At 50.9% G+C, this 24,873-nt stretch overlaps 2 protein-coding genes across 5 annotated transcripts; one reads left to right on the top strand and one right to left on the bottom strand.

The window, feature by feature from the left end:
- The first annotated feature begins 3,702 nt into the window (after positions 1–3,702).
- DLST (dihydrolipoamide S-succinyltransferase) lies at positions 3,703–18,852 on the top strand. Its single transcript, XM_065752498.1, has 15 exons — positions 3,703–3,803; positions 7,266–7,299; positions 8,297–8,345; positions 9,366–9,421; positions 9,764–9,838; positions 10,218–10,273; positions 10,963–11,074; positions 11,535–11,696; positions 11,960–12,045; positions 12,724–12,821; positions 14,659–14,789; positions 15,363–15,436; positions 16,292–16,375; positions 17,001–17,168; positions 17,638–18,852. The coding sequence occupies exons 1-15, from the start codon at positions 3,735–3,737 to the stop codon at positions 17,770–17,772; spliced, it is 1,389 nt and encodes a 462-aa protein (XP_065608570.1). The 5' UTR covers positions 3,703–3,734; the 3' UTR covers positions 17,773–18,852.
- A 1,797-nt stretch (positions 18,853–20,649) lies between these two features.
- RPS6KL1 (ribosomal protein S6 kinase like 1) lies at positions 20,650–24,566 on the bottom strand. Of its 4 annotated transcripts, XM_065752467.1 has the most exons (10): positions 24,394–24,566; positions 24,188–24,312; positions 23,993–24,085; positions 23,840–23,887; positions 23,209–23,341; positions 22,441–22,956; positions 21,699–21,788; positions 21,500–21,582; positions 21,163–21,258; positions 20,836–21,045 (listed from the first exon to the last, which is right to left on the bottom strand). In XM_065752467.1, exons 1-10 carry the CDS (start codon positions 24,533–24,535, stop codon positions 20,935–20,937), a joined length of 1,437 nt encoding a protein of 478 aa, XP_065608539.1. In that variant the 5' UTR covers positions 24,536–24,566; the 3' UTR covers positions 20,836–20,934. The 4 variants fall into 4 exon arrangements, with proteins under 4 accessions (XP_065608531.1, XP_065608550.1, XP_065608539.1 ...); XM_065752459.1 differs by lacking the exon at positions 21,500–21,582 and having other exon boundaries at positions 20,650–21,045; XM_065752486.1 differs by lacking the exon at positions 20,836–21,045 and having other exon boundaries at positions 21,171–21,258; positions 21,500–21,605.
- Between the last annotated feature and the right edge of the window lie 307 nt (positions 24,567–24,873).

Genomic DNA, 24,873 nt, shown 5'->3' with positions numbered 1-24,873 from the left:
AGTCCTGAGATTCTTTTACCTCTATCCACATATGTCTGATAATTTTCAGCGCTGTTAATCTCCTGCCCCATGACTTTTTCTACAGCAAGTCCTCCTCCAGGTTACTGAGAGGTGTTAAATAAAAAAAAAGCCTCTACTCACTCTTTTCAGCAGGTAGCTTTTTATCATTTAGCCCTTTATTCCAGGTTGGTGTTGGGAAAGCAGCTCTACCTTTGGTAAATTATGCACCACGACCCACCACTCCAGTGCAGGCCCTCAGGCTTGTCTCCCCTGTAAATTGCACTATCCTATCATTTTATTAGAGCATTGTCTCTTCTCCCCTTCTCTGTCACACCTCTCTGAATCCTCTGCTGCTGCTCCATTTGTAACAAATAATTTTCCAGGCTGCCTGACAGTACTTGCTCTCCATGTGGCCTCCCCTCCCTTCCAGCCGTGAAGTTTCCATTTCCCCAGCAGTGTGGCTGCTTGTTCTGCCCAAGGACAGCGCAAGATCCGGCTGCTGGCAGCTCTTGCTCACCCCTTCCACAGCTTGCTTCGCCCTCAGCCACACAATGCTTCTCAGAGTATCAGCTGCCTACAGTAAAGCCACACAGCAAATGCAAGGTACAAATGTCTCATCCATTCTTCAGACTTTCTGCACCGGGAGCCTCAGCTGGAGGATGGGAGAGAAGCAAGGGGCTTCCCAGCATCAGTCTGGATGCAGATCCAGCCCAGTATCCTGTCCCAAATAAACTGCTTCCTCTAACAGAGTCCTCTCCCTGCAGTTAGCAGGTGGGTGCTCCCATTCATGCTTCTGCTACCAGCCTTTACCAGTGCAGTCTTCCAAAATAGTAAAAAAAAAGTAGATGCTCCTCCAAATTGAAGAAAAAGACCAAGGAGCAAAATGAAGCTGCCCAGAGAAGCAGGCAGGTACGTCCTCCCCAAACAGCAGCCACCCCGCAGAGCTCCCCATCCACTCCTTGCTGGGAACACCATGCACTGGGCAGCCTGTCACCCAAGAGCCTCCCCGAGCTGCCACATTACTGCCTCCAGTGAGAGCCCCAGCCCAACCCGTGTGCTCCTCCATTCCCCACTCACCTGGGTTGCCAAGATGCAGGATGCGTGCTGTGGGATGCTGGAGAGGCCACCCGGCAGTCCTCCTGCTACGCCCATGTCCTATAAAGAGGGAGTGGGGCGGCCGGAGGCAGCCAACCAGCTGGGAACAACTCCTGAATATGCAGATGGACAGCTAGGGGTCCGGCCACCTGCCTCAGCATCCCCCAGGCTTACAGAAATGATAACAATGTCGTTGATTGTAAATCTCCCAAAGCGTATTCAGAAGGACAACTGTTTGGAGAGGAGACATTGCTTTATTCTGAGCAGGACACAAGGTGGAATATTCCCACAAATCGAGTGCTCTGAGTTTTCATGTTGGCTACCATTTATAGTCAGAAGTTTTCACCATATGCCTACCTAATACATAAGTGACACCTATCCATTACATAGTCATAGGTTTATGTAAGTATAAGGTTACATGATGTATTTGAACCTTCTGTGACTGCAAAGGGGTCTTCAGTGGTCGTTTGGGTAGGCACCCCACTCCTCGCTTTATCCGTATTTGGGCACAAGGACATCCAGTCTCTTCTGATTGGTTCCCCTTTTGGACTTGTGCCCTCATCTCAAGGATGCTGTCCTTGTGGGTCTTATTTATGGCAGTCTTGGATCTTTGAAGAGAAACATCCCATCTCAGGAAGGTTGTTTATCAGAGATAAGAAGGATATCTGGAACTTAAAGCAGAGCTTCAACCTTGAGCAAAATACCTCAGACAGACAAAAATGTCAAATAGTCAGCTTTTGAGACATCACCAGCACTAGGCTGAGCATATCCCCATATACATCATGGCAGAGCACTATGGCAGCGCCTGTCAGGCTCTGCAGCTCGGCCATGCTGTGGCAACTGAGGGGGTGGGGCCCATGAGGAGGGAATCCCTGGAAATGAGAGCTCCATCCAACATCCTCCATGCAATACCACACAATTATCCCACCACTTAGCACAACCTTGATAGAGCTGGGAAGCTGCAGTTTGATCTGACTCGGGGATGGCATAAATACACCAGGCTAGAAGCAAGTGGTACCTATGGCCTGGAGCTTCAGGTGCACCCAGTCCCTGCTGAAGGTGCCCAGGTGCTTCTAATGTTCCCCACTGTGGTGATACCACGGGTCTGCAACATAGGAAATGGTTGGAAAGGCTTTTCACCAGAGGTGGTTGGGCATGGAACAGGCTCCCCAGGTTGTGGCACCAAGAGGACAGAGTTCAAAGAGCATTTGGACAATGCTCAGGCACTGGGTTTGAATTGTGGGTGGTATGCAAGGAGTTGGGACTCAATGATCCTTGTGGGTCTCTTCCAACTCAGGATGTTTGGCAGTGCTGTGCAAGTTCAGTACCTTGCTGACTGTGAGGTGCTCTAGAGAGCACCTACCACCAGCGCATCCCAACCTCTGCTCCAGGACTGAGCTGGCTGAAGTTTGGTGTGGGAAGCCAAGAGTGGATGGAGCTCCTAGAGCTAGACAAAACCAAATTGCCTCTGCCATTTCCAGGTCACCATCTACCTTGCTTCCATGTACTTAATAAACACTGTGATGCTTGTTTTGTTTGTCTGATAGCCAGGTGGCTGTGGTTCAAAGCAACTGACACCAGGCAGTCCTGCCCAAGGGTTTCAGCCCTCTATAGACAGACTGCAGAGAAACCCCTGGCAGAGAGCCTTTCTGGAACAGCTGCCTTATTTTAAAGCAGTCAGCACATCTTTGAAGCCTCAGAGACAACACCCTATTGATTTTTCTTCAACCTTTATTTTGAAAATCATACCAAGGATATTCATCGCAAATTTATATTAGGAGACTATTTTGAAGGTCGTGGTTTACCACTGATGTATTATTAACCAACAGCTTAATTAAGGATGTGCGTGTGTAATCTTGAGATGCTGATTGCCAGACAGAGTTCTGACTTTCCCAGGCTACCTTTCAGAGACCGCAGTAAGTTCTTTGTGTTTTGTTTCAGACACCTGGAAATAGGCAGAAAACAGAAGGTAACTGGGGCACTCTCAGACATTTTCAACAGATCCCTCAGAAGGGGGACTGGGCACCACCGAAAAAGCCTGGCTCTGTCTTTGCTGCATCACATCAGGTCACTGTAGATTCTCTGTGACCTGCTATGTTCCTTTCTGATGAAGCCTACTTATCTCTTCTTGCCTGTTTTTGTTTGCTTGTTTCAGTGCGTGATTTATTGTTTTGGTTTGTTTTTCCCCAGACATTTTCCTGCAGCTGCGAGATGACCTCCTCGTCCGTTTCTAACCAGGCTGACGTTTACAGCAGCTCCGCCCTACGCGAGCCCGATGCCAGGAGACGCCAAGGTAAACAGAAAGACCACCAGAACCCTGCAGCAAGCCACACCCGGATTCCACCAAGTCAGGAACTGGGCCCCCGCAGACCCATGTGATCACCAGCCCTGGCAGCCCAGACACGCCTCAGAGCCGGACGCGAGCCGGCGCGCCCCAGGCAGCGGCAGACCGCTAAGGCGAGGCTCGACAGCCGTCTCGTGAGACAGCGACAGCCTGCCCGTCTCCCGCCACGCCGCACCGCCCAGCCCCGCTCTCCCCGCCCGCGCGCTTGGTGCGGCCCTGCGCACTTCCGGCTCGCGCCGGGCCTGCTTCCGGTGTCCGCCCTCCGGCTCCTCCCGCCGCCGCCGTTGCCGCCGCGATGCTGCTGCTGTGGCGGTCGCGCTGCCTGGGCCGGGCGCTGGGCCGCTCGGTGCGCACCCTCCGGCAGGTACGGCCCGGCGTGGCCCGCCCGCGGGGTGGGCGAGGGGCGGGCGGCCGCTGCGCTTGGGCGAGCGGGCTCGGCGGCGCCAAGGACACCGGGACGCGCCCGTCTCGGCCCCGCTGCCGTTCTGGGGCGGGGGCGCCGCGGGTGGTTCGGCCTCCGGGGAGAGTCCCGGGCAGGCGGGAGCTGGGCGGGCTATGCGCGGGGCCGGTGCCGCCGTGACTGTGAGGGAGCCCTCTGCTCGGCCGCTCCGCTCGGCTCGTCCCTTCTGGCGGCCGCTTTGCTGCAGGAATCGTAGATGTGCTGTTGGCGTGCCCGGAGTTGTGCGCGCGGATACACGTGTGCGCAGCGCCCTGTGAAGAGTTTGTAACTGCGTGTGTATGGTTACCCTCGTAGCTATGTCCGTGTATTCTGTGGCTGCACGTTGATTACGGTGTTTTAAGTGTTAATAATTCTGTTAAACGTTTTAATAATAGTTACTTTTATCAGTCCTTAGAGTGCTCTGTAATTGTGCAGAACAGGGAGGAGAGGCACATGGAGAATTCAGACCTTTTTGAAACCAGTTGGCAAAGAGCGAGGCCATGGCTAAGCTGCAGGTGGTGGCAAGTTGTGGTTAGCCTGCTTGAGGCAGTGGAAAAGCAGTAAGCTGAGAGGTGAAGGAGGTGGCAGCAGCTTGATGACTGTCAGAGTAGGGATGTGGGGATAACATGGGGTTTGGAGGAGCTGTAAAAAGGAATTGTAGAGCGTGGCAGGCCTCTGCTGGGCGAAGTGAAAACAACACACGTGGACAATATTCGGAAGTGTCCAGCTGAATGGAAGAACAGCCAAGTCAGCAGGAAATGGCACATGTAGGGAAAGGATGGCTGGATTTAACCCTTGGAAAGAAGGAGGGAGGTTAGGGTTCACACATCAACTAGAGGTCACGCAGGTGCCTCTGAGACTCCTGCCTAAGCAAGTCAGATGCAGCAGCTGAAGCATGACCAGAGGCAGTCCCAAGAGGCACAAGAGGTTCTGAAGAGGGATGATGTTATGAGGAGCTGTCATCTGTGCTTTGGTGGTGAAGTCCTCATGTTTCTCTGGGGAAGAGTTTGTAAAGAACTTCCTCCCTTGCTGATCCCCTCCACATGCTGGATGAGCTGTCAGCCTGTTGTCTTAGTAACTGTATCCAGTACCCACTCTGAATTGTTATCTCCCTTCTATCTTTGCATCTGCCTTGCCGTGATATATATAATTGTGTTAAAGACACACGGTGGGTTTTCTGTGTACAGTGGTGCTTTGTGTCCATCCTTGCTGTTAAAGCAGCAGCCACGCTGCTTTGGAGAAGCTGGAGCTGGCAGTGTGATTGCTGCCATCAGAGCTGCCCAGCACTAGGTGTTCGCTGTGGCTCTGTGCACTGGGCTGTGTGCTTCTGTTGAGGTAGGGTCCTGCCCCAAAATGCTTCATGTTTGCACCACAGCAGAAGAGGTTTGCAGGTGTGCAGGGCGTTGCCTTAGTGGACATACACCATCGTTGATTTCTGAGTGTGGTGACCTGCTGGAAGGTGACAGCTCCTTTAAGGTGTGACCTGATATGCCACGTGCTGGGATCTCTTTGACAAAACAGTGGTGTGGAAACAATTCTGAGAAGTCATGTGTAACTGGGGGAAAGTGTTAATCATTTGGTGTGTGAGTCACTGGCAAATTAGAACAAGGCTTGTTTCTCCAAGTGAGGGCTGCTTCTTTATACATGACTCGGAATGCTACCACCAGCTGGTGAAACCTACATTTCTCCTATTTTACCAAAGATGTGGCACGCTTAGTCAGGTGATTTCAGGGGCAGGTACAATCACAGTGATTCCTTTAGAGAAAAAGGGATCGGGAAACAAACCCGCTGGCTGTTTCAGAGCTGCATGTACTGGCACACTGTGGTTAGGGGCAGGCACACAACAGTTGTCCAGAACACAAGGCAGAGAGTCTCAGTGTCTTTCATTACAGCTTCTTGGACAGTTAGGGCTCATCTCTTGCTTCTCACACAGGAGACAGAAGGGCAAAGTGATGCCAATTTTTCTTTATTTTGCAGCAACTGTAGCACACAGTCTTGGTGCTTCTCCCAGAAGAGAGCTGCAGATGTGTTTTCTCTCAGCCATTTACTTTAGCACAGACCTTTTAAACTTTTTTTTTTTTAATCTTATAGTAAGCTTACACAGGGTCTGTACTCTTTCTTAATGAGTTACTGTCTGGGATGCTCGGATTACCTTTACAACTTTATAGAGAACCTAGGAAAACATTAGCAGACAGAGGGGAGCTCATATTCCTTGATATTCTATTTGTGATTAACTTCATATTATCTGAGATGTTACAGAAATTGGGGAGAGTTTGACCAGTGCAAGTACGGACATGCACTGCGGATCGTGGTGCTTTAGGCACACAACTGGATGGAGTTAACAGGAGGTTTGTCTGGCTTAGGGCTGGCTCTGCGTGAACCAGATCTATGCTAGCAGTGCTGGGCTGAGGCGAGGCACTCACGGTGGCACAACGCCTTGCTCTCCATTCTCCACAGGTCCTGCTGGTTTTGCAAGATCTCATGTCTAGGATGTTGGTCCCAAGGTGGTGTGCTGCATGGAGTGGGGCTGCAGCTGATGGGCTCTGTTGGATCCTGGCTGGTCCGGCAGCTGGGCTGTGTATCCTCAGCACCGCTGATTCGGTGCCATGTTGAGCTCCCCTTAGATAATTGAGTTGACTGCACATTTTTATCTGGGATGCCAAATCCATCCATGAGTTTGGATAATTGAACTGCCAAGGGGTCAGTTTCAGAACCATTAATAGTTTTGATGATATGAAGTGTTTGCTGAATGTATTTTAGCATGTTATACCACTCAATCCTGTAGCCGATAAGACACAGAATTAAATATCTATTTGGTCCTTGATGTTTCTGCTGTCTGTGGCACACATCTCCAGAAGTTATTTTGTTATTTAAGGTCAACTGTATCCCATTTTTCCTGCTCTGGTGATACTGAAGTTGGGATTTCTACATAAAATTCCATCGTGAAACTGAAGTTCTGAATTACATCTAATTGTTACCTTCTGTATTTGCTGCTGGATTAGGATACTTTGAGATGCTGAAACCATCATCAATTGCATTTTAGTTGTGAGTATAGTGGTGTTTTCCTATAGCTTGTGAAGAATGTTCAGGTTCTCCAGATCTGCAGGTTTAGTGCCAGTGAAAGGTGGTCAATGATTACTGGGTATGAAGCAAAAGGTCACCGGGAAGTGGAGTTCCCAGCTCACTGAAGGCAGAAGGAGTTAGGCCATTGGGGGATATTCTGACCTTCTGGAGCTCAAAGGCTCTGTAGCCTTAAACAACCAAGAAATAGGCACTGCGTGCTAGGTTCTGTAACTGCAGTAGTGGTGGAGCTTTTCTCTGGTCCAGGTCTCTTAGAAAAACCAAAGTCTGCTTTTTTGCAGTACTGACCCTTTTTCTTTCTGACAGGGCAACTGTACTCTGGCAAGACACTCCCTGTCTGGTAAGTCTTTTGTTTTGTGTTTCACTTTAAGCTATGTAGGCAGAGAGCTGGTTCTGGAAATTGTTTATAGGTTTGGTTGGGAGTTAGTTCTATCAGTCATACAATGAAGAAACACGTTCCCATGTTAGGCTCCTCTTGCCTAGTATAAGTGCCACCCAGTCCATCCACCTGCTGTACAGATTTCTCAGCAGCAGTGCTGTATTTCAAGTGTTGTAATGCTTGAAGCACTTGCTGTTGCAGAGACCAGCTCTCTGATAAACTGCTTTGAAAATGATGGGTGAATGTTAACTGAAATGTCAGAGAGAGTATGACCACGAAGTCGTCTGGTGTTTAAACTGCATTTTCTTAGAGCTGTGCTACCTTTGTATGGGATTACATCACTTGCTTCTGAGTCTGCTTTGAGAAATCAGTTAAATCTGCTCATCTTTCCTGGCTATAGAGTTCCAGTGTTATTAGCTGTTCATTAGAGGATGGTGTCAATGTTGTAATATCTTTTCTAAAGATCAAGTGGAGAAAAGCTTTTTCTTTCTGGCCTTGTGTTATTGAGATAATTATGTTCTACGATTGGTATGCTGATTCTCTTTAAGATCAGTCTGGAAATAGGCCCAGTGCCCTGAAAGAGGCAAAGGACAGGAGTTCAGTAAGTGCTGTGTCAGGGCACGTGAGCAGTGTGGCAAGGGGTCACTGAGACATAGGAAACCCTGGGATGGCGTGCAAGAATCCTCCCCATTTTGATTTTTGAAGCAGAACTGTTCTTGGGCCAGTGGATGAAGAGGGAGACAGATGGCGGTGGCTTGCTGCTCTGCCCTATGCCCCATTTTTTGGGTGTTTTTCCTCCTTACTGTTCCATGTAATTGTGAGAGTTCTGGAGGGCACCTCTTAGAGGACTGCCACATGTACCTGTTAGGAATCCCTTTGTGTTGGTGGGGATAGCTCACCAGCAACAGTCCTGAGGACTGGGTGATGTTCCTGTGCGTAACACCATTCTCATTCACAGGTGTGGCTGGCAGCCAGGGACTGGCCTATACCGACAGCAGGAAGCTCTTGTAAGTATCCAAATGTAGGTACTCTAACCCTGAAAACACTTGGAAAGGCAGAGTGTAGTCAGATGTCAGAAAATCTTTGTGCGTTTCTTAGGAGCATGGAGAAAAAAATAGGGTTCTCTGGCTTTTGCAGCTCTGAAGCTGTGGCATGTTTCAAGGAAATAAGGTCTGTCTGGAACCAGATGTCAGGGCAGATGGGGCAGGAATGAGGGGAGCAGCAATTCATCAATTTCTACCTGTTGTTTATCTGACTGTGAATCTGGTTTGCTCCATGTAGCCTCCCAGTAGGATTTCTGTTGGACACATGAGATGGTCTCCTGCAGGAGGAGTGGGATGGTTCAGGGAGCTCTTGTTGATATGACAGGGGCTGCATTGCTATGATGGTCTCATTATTTCCACAAATACTTTTCTTTTTAACCTTAAGAGTACATCCATAAGAGCTTGAAACACTAGTCTGCTTACACCAAGCAGCCTGTATTAGAGGAAATGCTAAAGCACATTTGCTTCTAGTTTCCAAGTACAGTATCCACAGGGATAAAAAACATCTGTGGGAACATGATTGCCAGCTCCCTGTGAAGAGAAACAGTAGAGGGAAACAGCTGTCTTTTGGATGTGTAGGCACTGCCATTTTATGGTGCTTTTTCAGATTTTTTTTTAGAGGTTAACAAATGGTTCCTGTGATCACATCCTAGGTGTACAGTAGGCTGACTAGGTCAACCTTTTACCAGTATTTAAAACACAGGAGATCTGTTTGGATGTCTCTGTAAAACAAAATTCCATAAACATCACTTCTCACTGAATTTCTGAGAGCTCTACTGAATTGTTTCCATGCTTCTTAGTGTTTTTTTTTGCCCCTTGAACAAGTAAGTAGGATTCCCTTGGAGCAAATACGTTTGAATGGCTGAGCAGCCTTCAGATTACTTAAACAAGCAAATGTAAATTTTGAGCTTGAGTCTGGAGCTGGCAGCCTCCAGAGGAACTTGCTGTATTATTCTGTGTTCATATCTTTCTCTCTCTCTGCAGAGTAAATAGCTCCAGTGTCTTCACTGTCCGTTATTTCAGAACCACAGCAGTACATAGTAAGTAAAAAGGCAGGAGTCAGTGGGGAGACTCTTGTGTTACCTGTTGCTTTTCTAACAACGGCCAAAGCTACCTTTTCCATCGCTGGTCTAAACTCGTTGGTGTCACACTTCGTTGGACACTGAGCCCAGTAGATTTTGTCTGGTATTTCTGTTACATTGTAACTTAGAATCAAGCGGGATTTTCTGTTGTATCTCAATCAATACTGAAGCAAGGAGAAGGCCAACATTTTATGAGTGTTCACCCACTCACTCTTCAGAGTCGTGATGATAAGAATGAAGAGGTGCCAAATGTTTTGAGCTGTGAACACATTCAAGTCTGTCTGCCTGTCTCTCTCACAGGGGATGACGTGGTTACGGTGAACACCCCAGCTTTTGCAGAGTCAGTCACAGAAGGAGATGTCAGGTGGGAGAAAGGTAAGTAATTGCCTCTTCCCTGCAGTTTTCAGCACTATTCCTTCTGCACTGGATAGCTTGGGGATGGACTGTAGTTCACTGACAGACAGCCTGTTTTATATTCTTCAGTCTGTGACAAACAAGGCCGTTGAGGTTAATTACAGTTCTAAGGAGTAAGGATTGCAATTACTGCTTCAGTTCTTCTGTCCTGTGTGATGTTGGATGAAGAGAGATGTTTACATAGGAATCTCTGCAATAGATTGTTTAAGTTGCACTTTTCTTTAGAACATGTGGAAAATGGGGTGAGAAAATTCTGGGTTAATGGGAAACTGCTGTGGGTTAAGAGGGGTGGCTGGAGCACACCTCCTTCTTCACAGTGGTCTTCATATCTGTCATTCAGCTGTTGGAGACACAGTGGCGGAAGATGAAGTGGTGTGTGAGATTGAAACAGACAAGGTAGGAATTCTCTGGACCAAAACTTTTTCTGGTTCTCTAGTACCTTGTATGGCTCCTCTCCAGCTGAGCCTGCACACTGAGCCTGCCTGTCAATCCTACTCACTTCACGGGGACAAAAACTTCTCTCATTTACTATGAAAGCAGTCCCTTAAGTGAGAATTGTTTGGTAATTCTTCCTTCCTCATACACTCGATTAAACATCAGTAGAGCTTATGTTTATAGGAGCTGCGATTTCGCTCCCTCCTGTTAGGGTGCTCCAAGCTTGGAAACCTGTTTGTGTTTAAACAGGAGAAATCTGCACAGACATTTGATATCTTCAGGCTATTTTAAATTCAGTCATTACATTTACTCACCCCTTAAAATACTCTTAGGCTTTGAAGTTTGTGCTAAAACTCCCTGCCAAGTTTTGTTTCCAGTGTTACTGTCAGGATGATGCTGGCAGTAGGTCAGTTCTGCCTTGTACCTTGAAGCAGGAAGATCACACTGTGATCTACTGCCAGCATCTCCTACACTTCTAAGTGTTGGCACAAAACCCCACTGGAGGGCATGCAAACTGGTGGAAATGGTGCAAGACAGAGCTGCTTGTCCATGCCAGACTACAGTGTGTGTCTGTGCATATTGGCATCTTTGCTCGGGCACTCATTCCTCATCCTGTATTTGGGAGAATGTAAAGACTTTCCTTTTTACAGACATCAGTGCAAGTTCCAGCCCCAGCAGCTGGTGTGATTGAAGCCCTTTTGGTACCCGATGGTGGCAAAGTGGAAGGGGGGACACCTCTGTTCAAACTCAGGAAAACTGGAGGTAAGTCAGGGTTTAAATTGCACTTACCTTCCCATTTCAACCAGGTGGGTTTTTTGTTTGTTTGTTTGTTTTTCTGAAGGCAGAAGCAAGGCCCTGAGGGGCTAAAAAAAACAAAAAACAAAACATAATTGTAGCCCTTCTGTGAAGGGAAATGTGCCTTTTACTTATTCTGGAAGATAGTTCAGTACTAAGCTAAAATTATCTGAGAATTCTCCTAACATATGTCCTTTGTCCTCCCTCTTGAGCATCCAGTCTCCTGCACAGTGAGGAGATCTAGGGTGTTGATGGTAAAACACCATGGGGTCCAAATGGGGTGGCTCCTATCAGTTCATTATTATAGTAGAGAGTTTAAAGGCAGTGTGCTAGAGGATTAACTTCTGTCAGGCTGGTTGGGCTCAGAGATCCCTGGCAGTAGAAGCTGTGGTTGCTCTTAGGATAATTGTTCTTCCTTTTCTTTCAGCTGCTCCTGCCAAGGCCAAACCAGCAGCAGCCGCTCCTCCTCCTCCTGCAGCACCTGAACCTGTAGCTGCAGCTCCTCCTCCTCCTCCTGCTGCAGCACCAATTCCCACTACAATGCCACCAGTGCCACCTGTGTCAGCTCAGCCCATTGACAGCAAACCAGGTGAGGGAAGAAATATTTTCTCTTATTTTAAAGCCTCTTTTCCATGGGGAGTGTTGGTAAGGTTAAAGGCAACATACTGGCACATATGATGGAGGCCTCTCTGCATACACCTGTCTGGAGAGCTCAGCTGTGCCTGGAGTCTGCTGGCCCAATTCAAGGCTGCTAGGCACCTTAAGGAAGTGGCTTAAATGGGCCTTCTGTCTCAGGGTATGGCCCTTAGTTCCTGGTTTTCCTTCTTGACTGATGTCTTCTTTACCCCTCAGTGTCTGCAGTGAAGCCGGCTGCAGCTCCAGTGGCAGCCCCTCCTGGGGAGGCAGTGCCCAGCAAAGGTGCCAGATCAGAGCATAGGGTAAGCTATGGGAATAAGGGCCTTGCTGGTGCTTCTGTTGCTGGGTGATGACTTGTTTTAGCATGACCTGTGAACTTGCTGAATAGATCTTTTTCTTTCTGTTCACACTCGGCTTGTCAGGGCTGTGACAGATTGGAAAATGCTTTACTTGAGAGCACCACTTGGAGGTGGCATGGAGGGAGCCAGGTCTGATCTCACGTTGGTCTTTTCTAGGCAGAAGTCTTGTCCTCAGCTCTGCTGACTGAGCACAGACTGCTCAACGTTCTGGTCTGTGCACAAGCCCTCAGCAGAGGGCTGAGAGTGCTGCAGCTACCTTGTATGTCCTTAAGAAAACTTGATGGAGCAGTCTGCTTTCTTAGCTGTTTTGCTCTTCTTTTATTAGCCTCATGCTGGAAATTTAACTGTACTTGGTGTTTTTGAGAAATGCACAGGTCAGAAGAAGTTCTACTGTGATGCATTTCAGTTCTGTATTTGAAATGAACTGTTAGTCAAGTTGGGAAGCTCCATTGTGTGACCAGCTCCTCAGCCTGCTTTGCTCCTTCAAGGAGACCTGAGGTGAAAACCTAAGCCATTTTACTGGTCAGCCTGATAGCAAGAAGGGCCTTTTTTTGTTGCTTGTTTGTTTTTCCTCTTGGGTGAACTTGAGGCAGCCTCTGCTTATTTCTCTTCCATTTTCAGGTGAAAATGAATAGGATGCGTCAGCGTATTGCCCAGCGGCTGAAGGAAGCTCAGAACACTTGTGCCATGCTGACCACTTTCAATGAGATTGATATGAGGTGAGGAGCAAACCTTTTGTTTTTAACCTTTACTAGTAGAAAAACATGAAGGCAGTCATCTTTTAAGTAGTAGTGGAGACCTTGCTGACTGCATTTGGGAAGACCAACAATGTGTCTTCTGGTACCTCTTCCTTAGATATTTCCCTTACCTTTGCATTTTCATCAGAGCTGTGCTGGTGTTGCAGCAGGAGGGGTGCATAGCTTCCTGATTCATCTGTTGCTTGTTAAAGGAGCAACCCAGCTCCTCATCTGTGTGGTTCTTAGTGGAGGTGGAAGACTAGCAGATGTTGAGCAGATGAGCAGGAGTGAGCGTTATCATTTGGACAGCGGCTGTTAGGAGACACCAAAAGCATCTGCCAGGTTACTGCTTTTGGATGTGGGCATATTTGGCCACCCATGAAGTAGCTCCCCAGAGCTCATCAGTTTCTCAGATGAGCATTGCACAGGTCTGCAGCCCTTGCTGTCAGATGGTTCAGCTTTCCAGACAGACCAAGGTCCTTCTCCCTTGCCTCTTGGCAGGTGGGGGTCTCCTTACCCAAGTGCTTGCATGGACTGAGCACTCTAATGGCTTTGAAGGGTGGGCAGCTTATGTTACAGTGCATTAGGGGGAAATTGTGCCCAAATCAAATTGCCTTGTGAAATCCTATTCCAGTCCTTAAGACAAAACATGTAAATATTTGGGTCTCAGAACAATAAGGTTGGCAAAATAGTCTTGATTGAAGGGGAAGTGCTTCAGCGTTATCTCCTCTCTGAGGTTCACTGCAGTGTCACTTTACACTGGCCTCGGGCTCTCGTTGCATCTGGTAATATGGTTTGGATTGATTGCTGTGCTGACGACTCATGAGGGTCTGAGCTGGGGCCTCCTGCTTCCCGTTGGGGGTCAGCATCTGAAAGGAGTAAGCCATAATGAGTCACTTTCATAGCAAACCTTGTCCTCATTGCTGCAGTCCTTGTGTCTTGGGAGGCACTAATGTCTTTGGGCAGTAATCCTAGCCCTAAACAAGGTTAGGTGCAGGAAAACAAACGCTCTAAACCACAAAGACCCCTGCCCCTTGCTGAAACTGTCTCTTCGAAGACTTACAGTCTCTGGAGTCAGGAGAGATGAACCAAGCAATTCCACAGCATTTGTTTTAGCCTAGAATAGGCAGAGATCATTTACTTTTTGTAAATGTTCTCAGTTATGATAAATATGAGTAGGGAGGGAACAGGACTTACCTGCTTGAAGACAGTGGCAGAGCTAGCAGTTGGCATCATAGCATCTGGGAAGAGTTCTTTCATATTCATTCAATTCCCAAAGCCGAAGAGTGGGGTTCAGAGATGTCATCATGCTGGCTGGTGCTGGGCTGGCACAAAGGTTAGAGTTGTTTACCTCTGTCATTTCCTGTATCTTTTCTTCTCTTGGCATTTTTTTCCTGTTATTTCATTCTTCCAGGGTCAGCCCAGATGCATTTGGATTCGCTTTCTGCAGTGCCACACCTTTTATCAGCCATAGTGGCTCCAGAGATCCAGCAGAAGTATTTGCAAGCCTTATCAGGTCTAAGCAGGAAATATGCCATGCCACATCTTGCTTTTGTGCCTGGCGGTACAAGCTTTGTACACCTGTCCTGTTAGGTTTGGGGTCCAGGAACAGTTCCTGTTTGATCTTTTGGCAGAGGCTTTAGGGCAACCATCAGCCCATTTCATCTATGCTATTTAAAGGAGTTTTCAGGATGCTGGAAGTTTGCCAGTTGGTAGTACAAGTTTGCAGCCCTTGGGATGGCACTGAGGTCTATTACTGAGTGAGAGAATGGCATTTTCTTGGACTCCCTGCTGACCACTGTTGCAATATGTTTTGCAGCAACATCCGGGAGATGAGAGCTGTACACAAGGATCCCTTCCTGAAAAAGCACAACCTAAAATTAGGTTTCATGTCAGCTTTTGTGAAAGCTTCAGCTTTTGCTCTGCAGGACCAGCCTGTTGTGAATGCAGGTGAGTGGTGACCCTTGCTGATGAATTGCACTTCTTAGCAATGAATGTGGCAGTGGGCAAAAGCAGACAGCCCGGTCCGAGGCAGGGCTATCGGTGTGGATAAGCAAGTCAAATATAAGGGGAAGAGAGGACAAAGTCCTTCAGGCTGCAGCTGATGTTGCTAATGCCACTTGCGTAGGTAGAGTGCATGTTGCCAAGCGTCCTATTAGCAAGAGGTTGCCAGGACTGGGGCTGGGACTGTTGAGTGCTAGATGTCTTAGCCCCAAGAAAGCTGAGGCTGCTGCTTGGTCTAGTTGCTGTAGGTGCAGTGCAGTTCCTGGTGAGTGCCAGACGTGTTTGCTCAAACCCAGAAGAGGAGAATAGTCAAGGCAGTGTCTGAGAGGCACTGACCTCCGTGTACCATGGTTCCTTTCTGTATATCCTGATACTTCTCCCACAAAAGCAGTGAGGTCTCACTTTCTATAGATGAGCAAGTTGTTATAATTTACAGCTATTTCTGGCTTGTTGAGCTTTTGATCTTTGGGTACTGCATGTATAACATGGCTTTTTTCTTTTATTTTTTTTTTCTTTTAGTAATTGATGACACGACCAAAGAGATTGTGTACAGGGACTATGTGGACATCAGTGTAGCTGTAGCAACTCCCCGGGTAGGTACCTTCAGTGCTTTGGCCATGGGTCCTGTAGCCTTGGGTCTGGGATGATTCTGCACTTTGAGCCAATGCAGCTTGCAGCAGGATCTTACTGATGGGACTGCTTATCTAGATGAGACATCTGATATATTGTGGACTGCTGAGGTGGGTTCTGGGAGAAGGTGAAGGACAAAGAATTTTTTGCCACCATGTTAAGACGTAGTAACAATAAAGTTACTTCCAATAAAGATCTTGGTGGTGGTTGAGTAGGGATAAATTAGGGAGACCTCTTTTTCTTGTACTCCTGAGAATATGGTATAGATATTAAAAGCTTTTTATGTTCTGACTAACTCTGCTGTTTCGTCCCACCATGTCTGTAAATCATATTCCCACTCAAAGGAGATGTTCCTGCTGAAGGGAGAGCATGGGATGGAAACGCATACTGAATTAGGTATTTCCATTGTAAGACAGAGGTTTGACCTCAGAGGGCTGAAATGCTGTCATTGCTCTCAAAGCATAGGGGAGCTCCCACATGAAGAGACTCTATTCTTCTCAAGGAGAAAGAGATGGCAGCTGCCCAGTGCCTCACTCGCTACTGTGGATGTGGCCTGGGGATACTGACAGTCCTGGCTGATTTTAAGTGATGGGTTTATAGGCAAAGACGATGTTTCATTCATTGTACAGGGCCTCTGTGGGTGCCGTGCCAGGTTTCCTGGCAGGCTGGCAAAGCATGAGGCAGCTGTGCCAACCACCTGCTGCGGGCTGAGCAGGAGGTAGGAGTGGTGCTGGGCTGTGGCCAGGCTCCTGCCCAATAGCAGTTATCTGTTTGTCACTGCCATGAATTTGCTGACTGTGTGTTTTGCTTCTCCCTAGGGTCTTGTGGTCCCAGTCGTTAGGAATGTAGAAAATATGAACTTTGCTGACATAGAGCGAGCTATCTACGAGTTGGGGGAAAAGGTAAGAAAAGCTGGAGGTGTTTTTGAAAAGGATTGGGAGGGCACTAGATAGGTGTGAATTGATATGGTCCCTTTGCAGCGTCGTCGTTTAGATGAGATGCTAAGGGATTTGATTTAATAGTTGGGTAGGGATGGTGATAGGAGGATGGTTGGACTAGATGATCTTGTAGGTCCTTTCCAACCTCATGAACCTATGAACCTCCGGCACACTGAGTTATGTTGTAGGGAATGCTCCAGTTACAGCTGTAGCTGTGCCCGTGCCTTACAGGACAGATCTGTCTAATTGTTGCCTTTCCAGAAGACTTCCCACTGTGCATTAATGATACGGTGTGTCTTCACCATTTCTTTTGGGGGCCAAGGCTGAACTGCCCTGGGATACAAGTCCCTCTTATCTGTTTCCTACTCAAGCAGGAGTTGGAGTCAAAGGCAAGAAAATCCTTCCCCAAAGACAGCAAATATTCAAGTCTGAAAACACTGTGTTTTCAAGTAGTTGATGCTGGTTTTCAGTTGAACAAATCAATAAGTGAAGATCTGGCCATCAGCATTTATTCCTGGAGAGGGTGAACATTCAGACCCTTGTCCTTTTGTGGTCCGAGTGGCTTTCTGAGACCTTACCTTTCTTCCAGGCACGGAAGAATGAGCTGGCTATTGAAGACATGGATGGTGGCACTTTCACAATCAGCAACGGGGGAGTTTTTGGGTCACTCTTTGGGACACCTATCATCAACCCGCCACAGTCTGCTATTTTAGGCATGCATGCCATCTTTGACAGGCCTGTGGCTGTGGGAGGCAAGGTAGGTAGAGCGGCACAGGAGGTTTCAGTGTGTAGAGAGGAGGGCTCTGTGGGATGAGGATCATGCTTCATATGCTATTTCTAGGAGGGTGGTGTCGCCTTCTGAAGGACTTCACTGTGAAGAAGGAATAGAGACTAAAAAATGAAGGGCAACTTTGCTAGCACTGATACTTATTTGTGATGTGCAGAGGGCCTTGCCCTATCCATAAGGGGGGACAGCTGAATAACCTGCTTGGGTGTGGAGAGGAAGGGGCTGTGGTCTTTGTAATAGAGAACAGCTCCGAAGAGGGACCAAGTGTTGTGCAGTGCACACCAAGCTAGTGCTGGTGCCTGGGTGAATGAGTGGGTGTGAATTCTGCCATGCAGTGGTCCAAGCCCCTGATTCAGGGAAGGAAAAAGCCAGGTCTTCCCAAGACTGAGTGGAGGGTAGGACTGAGCGTGCTAATACCCGTCTCGTTCTTTCCCTTCAGATCGAGGTCCGGCCCATGATGTATGTGGCACTGACCTACGATCACCGGCTGATTGACGGCAGAGAGGCAGTGACTTTCCTGCGCAAGATCAAGGCAGCGGTGGAGGATCCCCGCGTGCTGCTGCTCGACCTGTAGAGCAGCCACACCCCCACACAACCCACCCAGGGCAGAGACGCAGCACCAGCAGGGGCACAACGCAGGGCATTCAGGAACTGGCTGGGGTCATTCCAGTCTCCCTCCCTCCCCTGAGATCAGAGATGTCCCAGAGGGAATTGGGAGGATAGCTCCTACCTCCTTTCCTGTTCTGTTTAATGGATGGTTCGGTCTCAATAGGATTGCCATGCAGTGGGCCAGCCACTGAACAGCACTGCCTTTCTGGAGCCATCTGTGCGGCATCCTCTCCCTCACGGCACCAAACTCTCACCTCTAGCTTGTCCAATACCACTGGAAAATGCTTGCTGCTGCTGTGCTAGGGTTCTCTTTCCTGCCACTCCCAAGATGGGTTCAGCTTTATTTCCTAGCACTGAGGTTCTGGGAGGGGAGGGAGAGAAAAAGCTACTGTCCTGTCCCCATTTTGCTTGAAAATATATTACGCTCATCTGTCTTGCAAGGGCAGCCTGGGTTTCCCAGGCCAATTGCAGCGGAGTTTTTGATCAGAGCAGGGCTGAGGTAGGTGTCGTGCCCCTGGCAGTGCCCTAATTACACTCCCTCCACAGACTGGAATGCAGTGTTTGCATCTCCCCTGCTATCCCTTGGAGATCGTTAGTCTCTCTCTAGCCTGGCCACTGAGGCATGAATGTTCCTGGCCAGGTGGGCAGAGTCCATGATCTCTGTGGAGGTAGCACTGTTCCTGGGGATGGGAGGCCACCCTTTCACCATGACATGCCCAGCACTAGGCTAAGAAACAGCCCCCAGCAGCTGTCCTTGAATCACAGCATACCAATGGGTGGGTCTGCGTGTGAAGGCTTGGCCTGCTGCCGGCAGACAAAGCTGGGGGGGCTGGTCTGCAAGTGTAATGTATATCCCAGCCCAAGGCTGCTGGTTTTGGGGGGAGGGGGGGACAGTCCTTAATCTGATAGCGCACACATGTATTGGGGAGTGAGGGGGTTGCTAGTGCCTGCAGAGTCTATTACTCTTACCCTCTACACAGAACTTGTAACTAAAATATTTAACACAGCGAATTTTAAATGAAATAAAACTGGGCAACAACTGCAAGGTGAGCTGTGTTTGGGGAAGTAGTTCCTGAGCAAGGCCTCTGTAGCACGGCACAAGCAGCCTGTTATCTGGGAATGAGAGAAAGGGAATTGGAGCTGGATCTTTCCCTGCTGCTTGTAAATGGAGGTTTCTCTGGCTCTGAACTCTCCTGCTCTCAAATCCTCTGGCAGAGAACTGCCCCTTACCAGAAAAAAATGAGGTTCTGGGTCTGGAAAGCATCCTATTCCTGATCTAGCAGCAGGAGTCTTATTGATGGCAAAAAAAAAAAAAAAAAAAAAAAAAGCCAGCATTTTCTGAGTGGTGTGAAGAACTAGGACAAGCTCTCAAAGTATGACTCCGAAGCCAGGTCAGTTTTTCCATGATACAACAGGGATTGTAAATCGTGAAAGTGAGAAAAAGGATATTAAGGGTTGTAGAGAGATAAGGGAGGCAAGAAGTGTAAAGTGAAAGCTGTCTGTCATTAGGGATACTGAGAGCATTTCTCCAAGGAGCTGCCCCCTTGTTGGAGTGTTAAGAAACTGTTCCTGGATTGTGGTAGGGTTTTCCCATCTCTGACATAAGCTTCAGAGAATGGCTTGCCCTTTCCAGCTATGAGGAAAGACAGCCTCTTGTAAGAGGAAACTATTGCACCCACAGCTGTGATGCTGAGAGAATTTTCTAGTACTTGTTCCTACTGCTTCCTGGCAGCTAAGAAATAGATGTGTGGCTTCAGCCTTCCTTTGTGCCTGACTGAGATAGAAGGTTAGGAGAGGAGAGAGAGAAAGGGGAAAAAACCCAAACCTTATGCTATGAGAAGAGCAGTGTATCCGACTGCTGTTGCAAAAATAAATGGGAGAGAAGGTTCTGATTAAAAAATTGCTGCTGACAGCCAGCACCCATGCACCTTCAGAATACAGTGGGCCCTCCATACCTGTGTACATGAGGCTGTATTTTGTCTGGAGCTGCAATAAGTGAGGCCTTTGAATCACGCAGGCTCTTACAGCACGCCAGCAGGGCAACCTGGTTGATTTAGTCTGCCTTGTTGCCACTCACTGTAGGAGGCAGGAGGCTTAAGCAGCTGCTGTGCTTGGAGCCTTGTTTTCTGTGACCCTGCTGGATGACGGCAAGGGTGCTGGGGCATAGGTGGCAGGCTGTGCCGGTCCTGCTGAACCCTGCTGCGTCAGCAACCCAGCCGTGGCGCTGAGCAGGAGCACAGCTTCTCCCAGGCTCTGCTTCCCTCTGCTGGCCGAGCCCTGCTGCTGCTGTCCGGGAGCCAAGATGAGAGGGGCTGGGCAAGGAGCAGGCTGTTGCAGCTGGAGGCAGCCAGAGTTGGAACCAGCAGCCACACCAGTGCTTCGCTGCTGCCAGGAGCTCATTAGTACTGGGGCTGCTCGGGCAATGGGAGCTTACTGGGAGAGGAGGATCAGAAGTATGCTACTGATGATGCTAGATACTCCTTCAGCCCAGAGCTGCTTTGGTGCACAACAAATCAAGCTATGCTAATTCTCATCAGTCGTCATAAAATCATAGAATGGTTTGGGTTGAGCATTGACTCAGAAACAGAAGGACACTTCTGCAAGCAGTCACATGTGGTTTATTCTTTTCACAGAGCTGGGAGTGGAAGAGCCAGGGGCTCCGTCCCACCCCTGACCTGCAGCAGCCATTGCCACACACATGCAGCTGGTGAATGGCACAGAGTGCAGGCTCAGGTACCAGCCAGCAGAGGCCCAGGGAAACACAACTGGAAGCCACAAAAAATAACGGAGGACATCAACTGTGGTAGCAGCAGAGATAAAACCAGAGGAAGAGGCCCACGGCACCGTGCTAAGCAGTGGGCCGTGGCCTCTCCATGGCAGCCAGGAAGGGTGGTACAGAGGAGGTTCAGGGCGTAGGCTCCCATCCCACCAGGGGCTGTAATGGAAGAACCCTCAGCTTCCCCTTGAAGATGCTAGCAAGCGTAGGCAGCAACAAAAGAAGATTTGAGGCTGCAAAACCTCATGCACGCCCTCTCCCTTTGCAAGCAGACCTCCCCCCACTGCAGGCAGAGGCGCTCAGTGGGTTCACAGGCTTTGGGTGGGACGCAGCCCCTGGAGCTCCCGCTGCTCAGCCCACCAGCTTGCTCCAGGGGATGGTGCTGAAGAAAGAGTGGGACTTGAGCTTGGCAATTCCACCTCCTCCTGCACCCAAACGCCGTTTGGGGTTGTGCTGCAGGAGCTGCAGAGAAACATGGGACAGAAGCTGGGGAAGATGGGAGCTCTGGGAAAGCTGCCTAGGTTTGACTTGAGCCAGCCTCGACCCTGGTCCCCCCTCGTCATGCTCCCCAGTCCTTACCTGAGTGAGTAGTGATGTGGCTGCCATGCTGAGACCCTCGGGCAGAAGCAGCTGGGTGTGAGGGTAGATCCCTGTTGGGTGGCTTTGAGACAGTGGCTGTAGGAGGCAGAGGGTGATAGTGAGCAGTGGCACTGAGCCTTCAGTACCACCCAGCCCCATCCCAACATGGCAGGTTAAAATCCAAGGCTCTAGACTTGCAGGGCACTAGGAACTACGCTCCAGGAGCAGTACAGCATGGAGCCAGTGCTGGAATGCAGCCCCTTTTCAGACAGTTCTTGCTCTGCAGTGCCCCCTCTGTGCCCCCATCCCAGTGCTGCACAGCCCCACTGCTTCTTACCACTCCAGTCAGCAGCTCGTACAGCAGTGACCCAAAGCTCCAGCAGTCAGATGCTTCAGTTGGCTCTGTGATGCCCCCCACTTCTGCAGAAAGAACCAGCGAGGAACTTGGGCAGGCAGCAGGGAACCTGGGCACTAGCCCGGAGACTGTTACATGGCAGCGCTGGTCAGTGGCATTGGACAGAGGATGTGAGCCTTACCTGGGGCACTGTACAGCTGCTCCACTGCTTGGCTGCAGCACTGTGGCTCTACCTCTGTCCACTGGCCAAAGAAGGTGAGACGGACATGACCTGAAGGCCAGCACCAAAGAGACAAGGTTAGCACAAAACCAAGGCCCAGCCACTCAGGCAATTAGCCCTTAACTAGGGACAGCTGGGACACACAGCCCCTGCTGTGCCCTGAGTGCTGGGGCACTGAGCATCTGCTGGGAGAAGGCTGCTTAGATGAGGTCAGTCCATGAACCTCGGTGCACACAGTAGTGAGAAGCACAGCAGAAGAGGAAGGCTGGCTTTCCCCTTGCAAAATTCTGATTTTTGTTCCTAAGCATTCTGTGGCTCTTCAGTTTGTCTCAGACTTTTCCAGCTGCTCAGGCTTGAAGCATTGAGCAGGCTCAAGGAGTCCCCAGGAGCACAAGTACAGCCTGAGTGGGTGAAAGGGCAGCTCCACCAACCTCAACTACAGCTCAGCTGCTCCCAGCTTCCCTGTGCCATGATTTCCCAGGCAGACAGGTCCACACAGGAACAGAAGCGGCATATTCCTGCGGCCACGCTCCCTCCAGAAACATCTCTTGTAATAACCCTCTTGGAAATCTCAGATCACGCTTTCAGGCTCAGACACAGCCAAACCTCCCCAGCTTCCCACCACAGCAGGCTCAGGAAGCATGAGACTCCTGGCAATGGGGTGAGCAGCCACCAGCCAGCCCAGCAGCCAGCCTGCACCTACCAGCTGTATCGAGCAGCAGGTTCCTGGGATTGAGGTCCCGGCACAACACGCCCTGTTGGTGAAGCCCCTCTAAGGCCAAGAGGATTTCTGCTGCCCACAGCTGCACCTGCTCCTCCTTCACAGCCCAGGCCTTGTGTCCATGCCCCCAGGAGGCCGGAGTCCTGCGGAGTCCCGATGGGGCAGGAGCACGACCACGGGGCAGACTGGTGGTCTGGCCACTGAGGGCCCTGGGCTCATGTTGGGAAGCTGCTTTTGCAAACATGCAGCCCTTGGCCTCACCAGCGGTCACAGAGTTCCAGGTGTGGAAGACCAGACCCTGCTCACAGTGGTCGGGGCTGGGAGCAGATGCAGCTTGGTCAGCGGAGCTGTGGCTGCTCCCTTGGGCGCTGTCCTCGCTGTTCTCTCTCCTGTGGCCCTGCACGGCTTGGGTGGCTGTGGTACACGGGGAACTGGAGCTGGAGGAAGGGCCGTGCTGAGTGCAGTACTTGGCACGCAGGTGGGACCACAGTGTCTCCCCTGCAAAGCAGAGAGGAGGAAGTGATGGAGCACATAGCACGACAGGTACCACACACAGCACTCCCTGCTCATCTCCCATCCACCATCCCCACTTCTTTGGTCTGATCTCGGAACCCATTGCAAAGCCTCTTCATTTGTAACCACGTGTCCTTCTGAGAAAGGCTGTGCCAGCAGACAAAGCAGTCCTAACCCACAGAGACACAGCTGATGCATTAAGGCCGGGGAAGGAGCAGGAGGCAGCGCTGCACTCACCCTGCACGTGCTCCAGGTGCAGGAAGATGGAGTCCTCGCTCGCGTAGTAGCACAGCAGCTTCACCATAAAGGGGACACCGTGTGGGATGATGGTCTGGCGCTCACGGGTCTCCACGAAGGACTTGGGGAGGCTCTGAGGAGGTACAGTACGGGTCAGTGGGGGTTACAGCATGGAACAGGTGTGAGCTTCCCAGGACCTGGCAGGGCAGAAGCCAGACAAAGAGGGCTGTGGGTGCATGCTGCAGTCCTTTATTTTTATGGGGTGGGAACACCGGGTGTGTTCCAAGGATGCTAGAAGCGCCCACCACCAGCACTGAGCACACCGTGCATGTGACCCACCACTGCTTTCAGGGCTGACTCTGAATGCAGGGTGAGGCCTGAGCCGCCATCGCAGGGCTGAAGCCCAGCAGAGAAACAGATGAAGAGAACGGAACCTCCTCCCTCCTGCTCACGGGAAGCAAGCTGAGAGGGCCGAGCGGACAATTGCGGATCAGGGAGGCTCCAGAGGCCCCTCGAGCCGCTCTTCGCTGAGCTTCACGACAAAGGATTAGCACCGACCGCCCGGCCCTACGTGCTGCAGCCCAGGGCCGCCACGGGACGGAGGCGGACGACGCGCGGAGCCGTTACCCACCTTCAGGACGAAGGTCCCGCCGGTGCCCGGGTCCTGCAGCACCTGCACCTGCGGGCAGCGCGCGGCGCCGGTCAGACGCGGTGACGGCGCTCGGCATCGCCACGTGGGCCAGCCGGGCAGCCCCGCCCCCACCCCCCCGCGCTCCGGCCGCACCTTATCGATCAGCGCCAGCACCCGGCACCGCCGCAGGTTGTCCACCGCCGAGCGCAGCGTCCTGACGGGCCGCAGGCGGAGGCTGCTGTACCCCTGCGGGCGGGGAGAGCGGGGATCAGGGACCCCCCACCGCGCAGCGAGCATCGCCCGCACGGGGACGAGGGAGCGAGCGCGTCGCCCCCGCCCGGGTCTCACCGTGCCGCCGGGGCTGCCGTCGCCCAGCGCCCGCTGCAGGTGGCAGGTGAAGATCTCCTCGGCGCGCCGCAGGTACTGCGTGATCTTCCGCTTCACGGCCTCGCGCCGCTCCCGGTTGGGCTCCGCTGAGGACGGAGGACGGGATGAGGGGACGGGGGCGGAGGAGGCGCTGCCCGGACCCGCCGGACCCCGCCCCGCCCCCGCACCCTGCACGCCGCGCAGCAGCACGTCCACGCCGTTCTGGTAGTGGTTGAAGGCCTCCTCGTAGTCCTCGCTGACGTCCCGCTCCAGCGCCAGCCGCAGCTGCCGCGCCGCCTCCACCAGGTAGTCCCGGCCCGGCCGGCTCATGGGGCCGGGGGCTGCGGCGCGGGGCTCGGGCATCCCCCCGCCCCGCCCCGCCTGCGCGCGGCCGCCTGGGGACCGGCGCGCGGCGGGAGCGCGCCCGGCGGCAGCCCCGACCGCCCATTGGCCGCGGGTGAGATCATCGCGGTGCGGAGACGCGCGCGTGGGGGGTTCCCACCGTTAGGGCTTTTGACGCCAATAACCATACCTGATAGGCTTTTAAATTAATTAACAGTCTTGTTTTTACGTAGTTTCCTTCTCAGAGGTCGTAACGCTACCACGGTGGAAGTTTTACTGTTGCGTATAACTCAGGCCATCAGGGCCGTCCCTCAGTGCTGTCTGTG

The sequence above is a fragment of the Cyrtonyx montezumae genome, unplaced genomic scaffold (genome assembly GCF_038088225.1).
Source record: "Cyrtonyx montezumae isolate F1298 unplaced genomic scaffold, pur_monq_1.0 scaffold_10, whole genome shotgun sequence".
Lineage (NCBI taxonomy): Eukaryota > Metazoa > Chordata > Aves > Galliformes > Odontophoridae > Cyrtonyx > Cyrtonyx montezumae.
The sequence above is the reverse complement of the archived record's forward strand: the minus strand, read 5'-3'. Positions and strand labels throughout refer to the sequence as shown.

What these genes read in the sequence shown, in the direction of transcription:
- DLST (XM_065752498.1), top strand. Translation starts at nt 3,735, where the DNA reads ATGCTGCTGCTGTGGCGGTCGCGCTGCCTGGGCCGGGCGCTGGGCCGC. An exon ending in CCAGCCTGTTGTGAATGCAG is followed by an intron (nt 14,790 to 15,362) that starts GTGAGTGGTGAC and finishes TTTTTCTTTTAG; the next exon opens with TAATTGATGACACGACCAAA. An exon ending in TCTACGAGTTGGGGGAAAAG is followed by an intron (nt 16,376 to 17,000) that starts GTAAGAAAAGCT and finishes CCTTTCTTCCAG; the next exon opens with GCACGGAAGAATGAGCTGGC.
- RPS6KL1 (XM_065752459.1), bottom strand. Translation starts at nt 24,535, where the DNA reads ATGAGCCGGCCGGGCCGGGACTACCTGGTGGAGGCGGCGCGGCAGCTG. An exon ending in GCTGCTGCGCGGCGTGCAGG is followed by an intron (nt 24,313 to 24,393) that starts GTGCGGGGGCGG and finishes CTCCGTCCTCAG; the next exon opens with CGGAGCCCAACCGGGAGCGG. An exon ending in CCACATCACTACTCACTCAG is followed by an intron (nt 21,046 to 21,162) that starts GTAAGGACTGGG and finishes GTTTCTCTGCAG; the next exon opens with CTCCTGCAGCACAACCCCAA.